The sequence below is a fragment of the Phalacrocorax aristotelis genome, chromosome 1 (genome assembly GCF_949628215.1).
Source record: "Phalacrocorax aristotelis chromosome 1, bGulAri2.1, whole genome shotgun sequence".
Lineage (NCBI taxonomy): Eukaryota > Metazoa > Chordata > Aves > Suliformes > Phalacrocoracidae > Phalacrocorax > Phalacrocorax aristotelis.
The window spans coordinates 99,874,890-99,887,538 of record NC_134276.1 but is presented as its reverse complement, the minus strand read 5'-3'; the positions used below and the strand labels follow the sequence as shown (position 1 = coordinate 99,887,538).

The window sequence follows — 12,649 nt, the reverse complement described above, 5'->3', positions numbered from 1 at the left end:
AAGATTTCACAATACTTTGTAAAGGATTTGTGCTTGGCCCGAACATCTTCAGAACGTGTTGGATTTTCTAGAGTATGGTCCTTCAAAAGTATTGAGGAAACATCAAAGTTCTTTGCAGTTGAATTCAATTCTAGTTCCGGGTTTGGTTTTTTTTGTTCTTCCTAATATCTTCTGGGCGCAGAGGTGGGAGTACTGGATTCCCATATGATAATCAGTTTAGGCAATATTTTGCAGTTGGTCTGTAAAAACAAAAAAATCCACCACCAAAAAAGAACACAAAAATAAAAAGAAGGAAAGAAAAAAAGGCAGTTAGGGAACTATGATTTTACCGATAAATGACTAAGGCATTATAAATTCTAGTCCTTAAGCACAAAGACTCTTCAAAAGCAAATGTAAATTTCCACAAAATTGTTACCCACCACTTGCATTTATAACCACATTATCATCAAAACGTTTAATCAAACATTTAATGACATAAAATTATTGTGCAGAGTCTATAATCCAGGCATACATCCTTTTCTCTATAATGAATAAATTGTGAAAAAATAAGTGCACTGGAAAGATTTCAAGAGCATGTGGTATTGCAAAATGTAGCAGTTATAAAAAATATAAGGAAAACTAAGCAAACCTGGACAAATAGATTCTGCTGGGTCCTAGATGGGGTCCTTTCATACTCATTAGTGTGCTGGGTTGACCTTGGCTGGCCACAAAGTGCTCACCAAGTTGCCCTATCACTCCCCGTTCTCAACAGGACAGAGGAAGAAAATAAGATGGAAAAGTTCATGGGTCAAGATAAGGAGTGGGAGATCACTCACCAGTTACTGTCACAGACAAAGCAGACTCCACTTGGGGAAGACTAATTTAATTTATTGCCATTGAGCAACAGAGTAGGATAGTGAGAAAGAAAAACAAAACTAAAACCACATCCTGCACTCCCACTTCTTTTAAGGCTCATCTTCCCTCCTAGCTCCTCTAACTCCTCCCCACAAGCAGTGCAGGGGGACTGGGCTGTCGTCAGCCCCATTACACATCACCTCTGCTGTTCCTTCCTCCTCGCACTCCTCCCTTGCTCCAGCATGGGTTCTTCCCACAGAATGCAGTTCCTGCCAGAAAAACTGCTCCTCCATGGCCACCTTTCCATGGGGTCACAGCTCATGCCAGGAGCCTGCTCCACTGTGGGCTCTCCACAGGCTGTACCTTCCTTCAGGTCACATCCACCTGCTGTGGCATCAGGTTCTCCCTGGGCTGCAGGGCGACAGCCTGCCTCACCATGGTCTTCACCACAGGCTGCAGGGGAGTCTCTGCTCTGGCACCTGGAGCACCTCCCCGTCCTTCTTCACTGACTTTGGTGTCTGCAGGGTTGTTTCTCTCATATATTCTCACTCCTCTTTCCCAGCTCCTGTAGCACAGCATTTTTTACCCTTTCTTAAGTATGTTATAACAGAGGTGCCACCAGTGTTGCTGATGGGCTCAGCTTTGGCCAGCAGGACTGTCTTCAAGCCAGCTGGTCCAACATGGGGGCAGCTCCTGGTGTCTTCTCACAGAAGTCACCCCTGCAAGCCGTGTTAGCTCAACAAGTTAGCTAGAGTTTGGCTAACGATATTAAATGATATTTTTCTGTATTCCTGAATGGCTTGTGGTTCATGCCACGGCGAACACTGAATAACAGTAATCTTGTATATTCTCGTTACAGGAATTGCCCCTCTTCCCCCAATGTCTTCAAAATTCACTGTCCCTGCTGCAGATTTACCTACCAGTTCTGTACCAAAGGTAACTGTAATGCTGATATCTTGACCTTTTTTTTTTTTTTTTTCCACACAGTGTGTATCATACTATACCCAAACATACTGTTTGGGTGGAGGTAGACATTTATAAGTCAATTACAGTTGTAATTGGGTAAGTGGAATGTCCCTTCAGCATTCCTGAATGTTTGATTTTCAAGGGTAAGTGTCCTAGGTGTTAGCCTCAGATTTAGATTGATTTGGGGTTGGAGGTGGGGATGGGGATGCGAGGTGAAGGAGAAACAACCACCCCTGATACTTGGAAGAAATGTCTAGCAAAGCTTTTGTCATATCTGTTCACCTCAGCACCCTGCTGCATCTTCCTCCCCACCCCCCAGGCTAAAGTTATGAAGTCACAGGCTTCCCCTCATAGAACCATAGAATTATAGAATATCTCAAGTTGTGAGGGACCTATAAGGATCACCAAGTCCAACTTCCTGCTCCTTGCAGGGCTACGTAAAACTAAATCATATGACTAAGAGCATCATCCAGATGCTCCTTGAACTCTGACAGACATTCAGTCAGTGTCTGCCTTTCCTTTCCATTGCTTTTCATATCTCTCCCCCTCCAAATGTCAGCTAGGCCTTTCTGCTGGCAAGCATGATGTGTAGCCCTGGCTGGGACAGAGTTCCCATAGGTAAAGCCAATTATTTTTTAATCAATCCTGGGCTTAAAAAGTCTCCTCCTCTCTCTCCACAAGCCCACTTCTTACCATTAATTAATTCTTTCAGCCTTGCCAGCCAGAGTAACTCTGGCTTGGCTTTTTGAGAATTCACCTTGATGTATATTATAGATGAAACCATTATAATGTGGAGGTTTGCTTTGCTCTGGGCATGTAATATTTCTGGACAGCTGTTACGTATGTGCCTTTGCCAAAGTGGAGGTCTGCAATGTTTTTGTTGTTCTCCCCAGTTGCCAGACTGGAGGAGATGTGGATATGAGATGGAGGCACTGTCAAAGGTGAGGTTTGAGGTTCCTTTGCAAACAAAATCCAGTGCAGATACAGTAAAGAAATGTTAATTTTCTCTGGATCATTTCTTGATTGTATTTTCCAGTTACACTTCCACAACGCAGAAGTTGCTTCAGTCAGGAAATTTAAAATGATCTGAGAGACCTTTGGTACCTCAGCAGTAAATGATGGAAGGGAAAGTATGCAGCTAACACCCAGTCCACTCTAGAGCTTTGCCTCCTTTCCATGTAGCTAACAAGTAAAGAAGTAGAGCTCAGTGTTCATTCCTCTACTACTTCTGTTCTCATCTGCCTCCATTCTGAAGGGTGGTGCTGGGCTTGCTTAAATTCTAGCATAGCAGCAACGTGGATCTTAATTTATGCCATATATTGGTAACATACATTTACCACCTCCATGATGGTTTTTACTGATATTCTCTTGGGCAAGTGGCAGTGATGTGCTACTGAGTTCACTCCTCAACACAGTGATAACTCATTTATTTCTGAAGAGTTGTTTCAACATGTACAATGCAAAAATCTGTCTTGGGATGACATTGCATATAAATCATAGCAAAGTGTGTCTAGTTCTTTTAGCACACAATGGAATTCAGGAAGTACTCTATCAATGATTAAAACAATGATCAAAATAATAACAGTAAGAATAATACCAATGATACTGACGTGTTTGTGGCTGGTAGTTACTATGTTTGACATTAATTACTTGTAAAAATACTATTAAAGCAAAGCTGAAAAGCATGTACAAAACAGCAGGGGGTTCAGTGTGGATCTATAACCCTGAGCAAAAGTTTCAGATAGTGTTTCATATGCTAATGAATAGGATTGTAAGGCACTGGCTATGTTTACATGGACAAGGCATGTGGCACATTATGGTCTGCTCTGAGAAGCAAAAGAGCTTGTGCTGAGGACCCCGTGTCCATCCAATAGGCATTTCAGGGAGAGGTGATCATTCAGTTACCTGTAGCCATCAACCCAGTGGCTGGGTTGACGTGTGCTGGTTGTGCACTGGGGGACCATTAAGCCACTTGGTGTCATCTGAAAGGTATCCAGTTTAGGTGTTCTCAGACAGCTCCCCAGCGAGAATGATAGTGTTGTGAGTGGGGGCCTTCAGGAGACGGGGTTCACAAGCGTTGGGTTCATGATCCTGATTCAAACTGAAACATGAATGCAGGTGCAGCCCTCCATGTCAGATGCTAGGTTAGATGGCCTAGGGGGGTCCTTTGCAGCCCAGTGGCTAGGGAAACATTGAAATTCATCACAGACACACAACATAAAGTTGCACTGTTTCTGTTAAACCAGTTGTCCCAAGACAATATTTGGTACAAATCTGTTATGGTGGCTTCTAGCTGCATCAGTAACTGCACACGCATTTTTGAAAAATGTCAAGAGATAATCTAGAAGTGAAAATTATTTGTAACAGTTTTCCATATGCTGGAGGAATATTTAGCAATCTAAAAATGGTTTGTGAAGACAAACTATTTCTCAGTTTGAACAGGGCTTCTCAGTATATTGTGATAGCCCGGTCTTGTATATGCAGGAACTGATAAAGGTTGATGAAGGTTTACCTTAAATTGTGGCTTTTGGAGTCTGTGATTTAAATTTATGGAATATACAAACATAGTAAAACATTTCCCAGACAAAAAAGTGTTTTTCTTTTACATTCATAACCTTCCCTGTTAACTGCATAATAGAGGCTTTCTGACAAAAATTGTTACTGGAGGCATTCTAATAAAGTTCAATCACCACTGTGTCAATATATCGCATAATAAATATTATAGTGCTCTTTCATTATAATATGTTTCTTGTCAGGTAGGAGAAATCAGATGGCAAGCCATTTAACTGTTTGCTGATAAGTGCTGAATCAAACAATTTATTCAGAAACCACCTGCCTTCCTGCCACTGCTTTTTCTAAGCCCATAAAGTTGTGCTTCTCACAGGTGGCTTTCCCTGCCTGGATACTGAAACATTCCCAAAGGTTTTTAATCTTTATTTTTCTGGACTTCTTAATGAGAAACAGAGGGTAAAAAAAACAGGAGGAAGGGAATCTGAAGAGCTTTTTTCCATAGTGAAGGAGGACGTAAAATGGTGGCCTCCAACAAATTGCCCCTCTCTCCCTGGATGATCCAGGAAAAATGAGCAAATGCCCTTGCAGTGCTTCTGTGGCGGTCAAGAAGAAGGAGTGAAGAGCCCAAACCTCCATCAGGAGCAGGGTCAGGAAAGAACGAGAACCCCATCTACTGATGGAAAGGATCAGAGACTGAAGATCTGAAGCCTTGTCTCTCCACCTTTGCAAAATGAAAGAAGCTAGGATTTCTGTGGTTGGCTTCCTTGCCACCTTAATGGACCAGGATTAACCACAGCAACAAGGCCAGAAAATAGGTCCATACGGGCAAAGTATGAACAGAGAGTTTTAAAATTAGAAGAAGTTCATGGGTGTGGGGACAAGATGAAGAACAGGGCAATTGTAGTGAATTAAGATTTTTCAAGTTAACATTTCGACTGGACAGAGGCAGTTGTACCTGCTGCACAGCCCATTCCTTCCACTCCCAAGAGAAAACTGGATGGAAATTCCCAGCACAGGTCAGAGGCACTACGCAGTTTCCCTGCATCTCTGAGGGTATCCCTTCTGTTACCTATGCAAAAAGTTACAATTTTAAATTATTTGAGAGATGAAGAGAGACTTTGTGTCACAGGTTTTGTTTCCTCAGCAGTCCTTGCACATGGACCCAACCAGGTACAAAGCCTGAAATACCTGGTGGACCTCATTGTAAAGGGTGACAACAGAAAATCACTTAGGTCAGCTATTGGCCATTCAAACTCTTTGAATCAGAAAGTAATGCAAAATGTTCACAGAAGATGAATGTTGCCCAGCAATTGCACTGATCAATTCACAACATGAACAAAAGACCTGGCAAACCATTTTAGGGAAAAGTAATACCTCAGCAAAGAAAGTGGAGGGGGGAAGGTGTGTCAGGCATTTAAAAAATGATGAATATCGAACTAAATTATTGAGCCGAAGAAAAAATTACCAGCCACTGGAAGAGGAGGCCAGGAGCATCAGTCAGGGGTGCTGGAGGGTGTTAATTCTGATTACATTAGCCAAGAAAAGGTCAAATGGAGAGTAGAGTTACAGCCTTCTGTTTAATTGCATATTTTGTTACTGTCAGCAATGGGAGTAGAGTGATCCTTGCACCTAGTCCCAGGGCTGAGCTGCAGGCCAAATGGGTGTTAGGGACCAAGGTCCCATCCAAAGTGCTATTTCTTATGCCCTGACCCATTGTGCAGAGCTCCTTCCAAAACCCAAGTGCAATGAGGGGCATCCTTTACCTTGGGTCTGGCAGATTTTGGGGCAGTCCCACAGACAGTTTAGTCTGAACAGGGGCCATAGGTCTGGTTCTGCCAGGTCGTCAGTGCCACCTCCAAGGAACTGCATTTTTTCAAGTCCCACTGTTACAAAAGGAGCTCTAAGGACTCAGCATCTTGCAGGACTGGACAGACTCCTACACAAGCTTCATGATTAGTCCATTTAATATGCCATAAATGTCTCTATGATAAATCAGAAGACCATTTTGTAAGAGGGAGCGAATGCTCGTTTATAGTGGGCCAGATTCATCCCTGGTGTAATTCAGCTGACTTCAGCGCAGCTACAGGAGGCTTGCACTTGCCACCACAGCCACGCTCCTCCTCTCCAACCCAGTGTGAGTCATGGCTCCATTTATGGGGTAGGATCTATTTTTCTTCTTAACTATTCCAAATGACACTCTATAAACTGGAAATATTATTTAGTTGTGGTTGTGGTTTTATACTGGGGAGGAAATGAATGATGAATTGTAGCTCCATTTATTGCACTGTATATAACTGCTCTGACTCTGAGGATTGTTTGAAAAGAAAAATTAAGCTATCAAAATCAAATTAAAAGGTCAATAAAGTAGAAATATAAACCAATGACAGCAAATAATTTTACCCCTACTGATGAAATGTACTATAGAATATGTCATGTTATGATATTCCTTGGCCAGCATATCTTGATTAAAAGAGTAATAAATATTGATGCTACAAAAGATTAATAAATATTGATGACACAGATATAGAAAAGGCAGGTGTAGTTTATAGTATAATTTTTCCAAGTGTCTGTGGAAGAAGGGGAGGACTGAAGTTATGTGGGTGGGATTAACCCGCAATGAAATGAGAAGGAATTTCCAGGCTGTGTGCCTATTGATGGACAGGGAATGTGCTGAGTGTACGAAAAGTTGACAGGATGGAACCAGTTTGCTATTTGAAGCAATAGTATATCCAAATTATTTTGAGGGTATCCAGAACTTTTGGGTGGGTGTTTTCCTCTAAATGAAGTGAATTTGGAATGATGATTAAAAACTGAGGGCAGGGGGAAAAATAGCCTTCAGAAACAGAAAGCTGTGCCTCCCAGATTTTTTGTTCCAACAGTCAGCCAAATGTGTGATGCATGCAGACACATTTGGATGTAGTCCTACCACGTTCATTTCAGCAGTTTGCTCTAATGCAGTTAGACTTGGATTTTTTTTTGACTGGCTAATAGCAGGCAAAGCCTTCAGTTTATCATACATTTCCATAGTGTCAGTGTCTGAGGAGCTGCCATCTGTCAAATCAATTTAAAGATCAGAGCCCTGTTTTATAATGCCAGGTGTGTGTCTATCATTCACATCACCGATGTCATATGGGTTGCAGAAATGACTACAACATGCTTGTAATAGCAGAAGTCCTTCTTTCTTTCATTGACTGAAGATCAGTATTCCAAACGTCACTGAAGGATTCAACTGAGAAATCAGCTGATGCGCACACTCACTTTACTTTCTGATTCATCCACGTATTGCTTGCTCTTTTTTTGTCTGGCTGAAGAGCTGGAAGGGCTGGAAAGATCTGGGCACCTGTTTCTCCAACCAAACCTATGCAAAGCTTTTCCCAGTATAATAGTCCCTTTATAATAATGTGTATAAAAAGGCATCCGGGGCAGATGTCAACAGGCAGGCTTTGAAACATGTGACTGTCAAATATCCATCGTTAACTAGATGCCAAGCTGATAGTACAAAGAGATTTAAAACTATGCAAAAGAAATGCTGACAATATTGCATCCTTGCTAATAGAGTGGACCACCTTAGAAACTCACTCCTGTAATGTTGGGCTGTGCGGTGAACCACTAGAGCTGTCTTTTTTCCATTCAATGTGCAGGATGTAATGAATAACGAAGCCATTTTTTCTCAGACTAGGACTGACAGGACTAGTAGAGCACTGAATTAATATAAAGAAGAAACAACTTTGAAATCAAAACCAAGCAGAGGTTCTAGCGGCTGTAGCACTTCGGGGTCTATGAAATGGTTGTTGTGGTCCTACTCCTCTGCATTTTGTATTTGTAATGTGTTGTATGAGAACTACTATAGCATCAGAAAATGAGTTTTAGATCACTGACCAGCAGCCAGCAGCCTCTGCTTCAGTGAACTGCTACCTCAGTGAGGCTACACTACTTCAGAGAAAGCTCCGCAGAATATGGGCCAGTACACAGCATGAGTTGATTGAAATTCATGAAATTATTTATTAATTGATATCAGAGCACAGGGAGAATAAAATATAAATAATCCAGGGCATTTGCTCTAAAGCAAATAACTATGAAAGATGCAGCAGGGCAGAGGTGAACCATTGTGGGCACAGTCCCACCCCAGGGGCAAACTTGCTGCTCAGTTATTCCTCTGGTGGCGAGGAGAAATGGCGTGACAGGGCAGAGGCTGCATGGCTCATTCTTGCAGATGAGATTTTTAAGTACTAGTTCAGTATACTTTATACTAAAAGAACAGTCACAGTATCTGGGAATGCTTGCTTTCCACAAACGTAGTGCTCGCCTTCAGATTTTTTCAGATTTTTTTTTTCATTCTACTGGTAAATTTGTTATTTTTGGCAGGAGCAGTAGTAGAGAACTTCTCAAAACCTCTGCCCTAGTGAGAAAGCCTGCCATAACAGACCTGTAATTGAACGATTAGGAAATGCCAAATAACTCTTCTGCCGTAAACGGAGCAAATCTTATCATATATTAATCTCTAGGGTAACACAGACCAGAGGAAACTTCTGATGTGCTCCGGAAATGAGTGAGTGATGTCTCTGTTGAGCACCAGTAAGGTCTTTGGGCTGAACTGCAAGAAATTAAGTGCAGCAGAGAGATCTTGCATAAGGTCTCTTGAGCAGAGACCGGCAATCCTGTTACTTCCCAAAGCACCTCTCCTCTCTGCAGAAATAAACAGCAAAGAAGGGTAAATTTAGAAAACAGCAGTATGTTCTAGCAACAAAAGGGATGGGGGGGAGGGGGGGAGCAGAGAAAAAGAGTTGTGTTTCAAACAGAAGGCAACTGTCTTATGAAATGTTTCTAGGGTAGTTATATTTATCCCATGGTTTTCCTTGAGGTGCCGGGACTCATTAAATACCAGAAACGTGTTGTCCACATTTGTTATCTAACATTATAGTCTATGGCTTATTCAATAATGTATATGTACCAAATGCATTATTTAAGGTGTTTAATACTGGAAGAATACTAAGGCAATACAGACTGTACATGATTAATGCTCCAGAAACAAACCACAAGAAGATTGGTCAATAGTTAGGGACCAGCTTGGGCTTGATGCTAAATACCACTGGGAAGAACAGTGAAATTTCCATTAATTTCCAAGACCTTGAGACCAGGTGGGGAAGTTGCAAGGAACAGTAGCCAGCAGATAGCATCTACCTGGAGGTAGATAAAACCAACACTGGGCTGGCTGCAGCGAACCCTTCAACTGCAGTGTTTCATTTAGGAAGCTCTGTGAAGATACATGGTTATAACTCTGGAAGAAATTTACATTCCTTAGAGCTGCTTTGAAATTATGTATGTGCAGTCTTACCACTACATTTAAATAGCCAAAGTGCATGTTTCTTGGAGGATTTGAGAATTACTTTTTCTTTGTCTTTTCCTCTGCAACAGTATTTTGTAGAAGTGCATAAATAATTAGGACTGGAAATCCACCGTACTGGTTTCAAAGAAGGATAGGGTTTTCAGAACTGCTGAGCATTTGCCCTGCACTGATCCCACTGGGGTCAGTTTGAAACCAGGGTGCTGTCAGTGGAAATGGAATTGTGCCAGTCATGGGAACTTCAAAAAAAGCGTGCCTTGAATAAACACTGAGATGTTGAGAGTGGTCTTTCAGATACGTGAAATACTAGCGTGCTTATTGTTGTAATTTCTAATGCATTTGGCAAGCAATGTCAGACGTAAAGTTTTTCTTACAGCTTAATGGGCAATTTCTTTAAGAGAACCAGAGGAGAAATGCCTGACATCATGTTTGCTTAAAAGAATACAGACTGCAGAGTCCACAAGAAGTTCTCAGACCAGTTAATGAATTCCCAGAACTCAGTGTGTTTCATGTGAAGCTTTTCTTTTGTTCTGCTGTTCATCCTTTCCTTTGTATTTAGATTTTGAGTGGGTTGCTGATGATAGATTTCATTTTAGTGTAATGCTTTGGGGTGAGGGTTTGGCAGGTAAGCTCCCGAGGACCCCTGTGGGACTGCTTTTCTAGGGTTTCTTTTAGTTCTACAACTGCTTTTACTCTCCCACAGGTGCAACCTCAAAGACCTACTGATTATCCAACCAACCCCAAAAAAATTAGAAACTTGACAATTGTTTAGGATGTACTTCTCCAGGAAACGTCTCTGTCAGTTGAATTTTACACGTTTGGATGGCTTCCTGCAACAGAGAAAGGTTATCAGTGGTTGTCTCAGTTTAAGCTATAAGTTATTTTTTTTCCTGCATGTAATGCAATAAAATTGCAACCTTTATAATGTAGCATATGATATCTCAGCAAAATAATGGACATAAATGACATCCTTGACTTCAGAGACAATGAATTTGACGGGACTCTACAAGAACAAGAATCCGTGTTTTGGGTCCCAAGGAAATCGGCAAAACTCCTATCAGACAGAAATTTTAAATTTTCCACAGAAAGATCAAGGAACTGCAAGGGATTTATTAGTTCAGAAGAACTGGTTAATAATAAAACTGGTTAATACAATATCTACTGCTTTTTAAATGTACTTTATGTACAGTTGATCATCTTGAGCTTATAGATTTTTCAATTTCTGTTCTGTAATAAAATCAAGGGATTTTTTTATGAGGACTGTCTCAAAATTTCTAACAAAACTATCTCTGGATCAGAAAGGAATTTATGTCATTTCAATACATTCTTGTGTTAAAGGTATTTGTCTTAAACCTGATGTTCCAGTTTCAAATAAAAAACAACCACCCACGTGCCAAAAAAACCCATTCCATTTTGATTGAAATGCAAAAATCTTAAGCTGAAAAATATGGATTTGAAACTCCTGACTTTTAAGAGTGGTTGCTTGGATGTTCTGTATCTCTCTTCTACTCGTTGGCCGAATTTGGCAGCCAGGTGGCTTGGGCCACAGCAAATGGTGGCTGCTTGTATTCATGCTGGACCCTGTTGTTTCATCAGGGATAGAGTTGGTAATGACCATGGGAAATGCACTTCAGCTAGACAACCTTGTCAATAGAGCAGATCTGGCACATGGACCCTATATATGCCCTCCCAACTTAAAAATTATGATTTCTAGCTGAAATGTTTTGTCTGAAATGCTGTATTTCACAATAAAGAGTTCAAGCTTATTAGTTTTTCACAAAACAGCAAACTTCTTCCAGAAAAACTAATTCTTTCTACCCACTGAAAGCATTCTGATTTAGTCAGTGTTTTGCATGTTTATCTTTTGTATGAACCAATGCAGGTGCTCTTTGAGTGCTGAAAGAAGCACTACATAGAATGACTTCCAGTGATAAGCTGTGCAACAGAAATAAGAAGTCTGAAACCTGATCTCAGGAAAAAGAAGTTGTTTTGCATGTTTAGCATTTGGCATCTCATTAAATTGTGACACATTTTGCATTGCTAGTTGCATTTTCAGTCAGTCTGTCAGAACAAGTGGTGAGACCGATTCACGGTCTGCCATGTGCAATTGTATACAAAGCTGTTTCAAATTCTGACAATCTACACCCTTTCTGTCTTGATTGGTTAAGGAGAAGCTTTGAAATGCATTCCCATTGAATGCAGTTGTACCAGCAGCATGGTACGTAAATAGCTATAGTGTTATACAGAGAAAACATAAGCAATTTACATTGTGGAATATCTGTGTTTTTTCCTTGAAATAACCATGCACTGAGCGAAACGTGTACAGTATTCTGATACAAGTATTGCTATTGCTGACATCTCCTGGTTACTACTGTAGCTTAATGCACCTAAACACAAGCAGGAATCCACTTTATTATAGGAACATCCATTGCATGAGGGAGGTAGGCCCAGGGTAACACCAGCCTGTGGCTCAGGGATGAAAACCAAGTACCTTTGGCGTTCTGTGCACGTGCGTGGTTAGCAAACCTTCTGCTTGTCAGAAAAGTAACCCTGCAGTACAAAAAAGAAAACTGCATGGAGGCAGCATTTTCCCAGCAGAAAATGTTGATTCGTTAGAATGTGTTTTGAAAAAGAATCAAACAATGCGGTGCTGTTTATCTCAAAGCCCTTGATTTCAAGCTTAGCTTTGATAATATTTTTATATTAAAGCAGCCAACCTAGAACTGAAGAAAGCCTTTTCCCCAATTAATCTATATCCTTCCGCATTAATCAAAAACATTGTTGTGTTGAGGCCACAGGCAAGAGAGGGCACACGCTTTGAGCCAAAAGATGGACTCCTGTGTCAGCAATATGGTGCCTCCCATGCTGGACATTCCCCACTGAGATTTCCATGCTGTGCTACCTGGTGCTTGAGGCTCTGCAGAGGACACCAGCAGCCCTTCCCAGACTGGTTTTCAGGCTGTGGTTGGGCAAAAGCACCTCCCGGCACTGAGG

At 41.3% G+C, this 12,649-nt stretch overlaps 1 protein-coding gene across 10 annotated transcripts in view; it reads left to right on the top strand.

Annotated features, from left to right (window-relative positions):
• IGSF5 (immunoglobulin superfamily member 5) overlaps positions 1–10,912 on the top strand; it is a 34,379-nt gene extending 23,467 nt beyond the window's left edge. For all 10 annotated transcript variants that reach the window (XM_075099697.1, XM_075099704.1, XM_075099666.1 and 7 more), the window contains 2 exons: positions 1,694–1,770; positions 10,359–10,912. In XM_075099697.1, the coding sequence (XP_074955798.1) occupies positions 1,694–1,770; positions 10,359–10,427 (146 nt within the window). In that variant the 3' untranslated portion in view covers positions 10,428–10,912. The remainder of the gene's footprint in view (positions 1–1,693; positions 1,771–10,358) is intronic.
• The last annotated feature ends 1,737 nt before the right edge of the window (positions 10,913–12,649 follow it).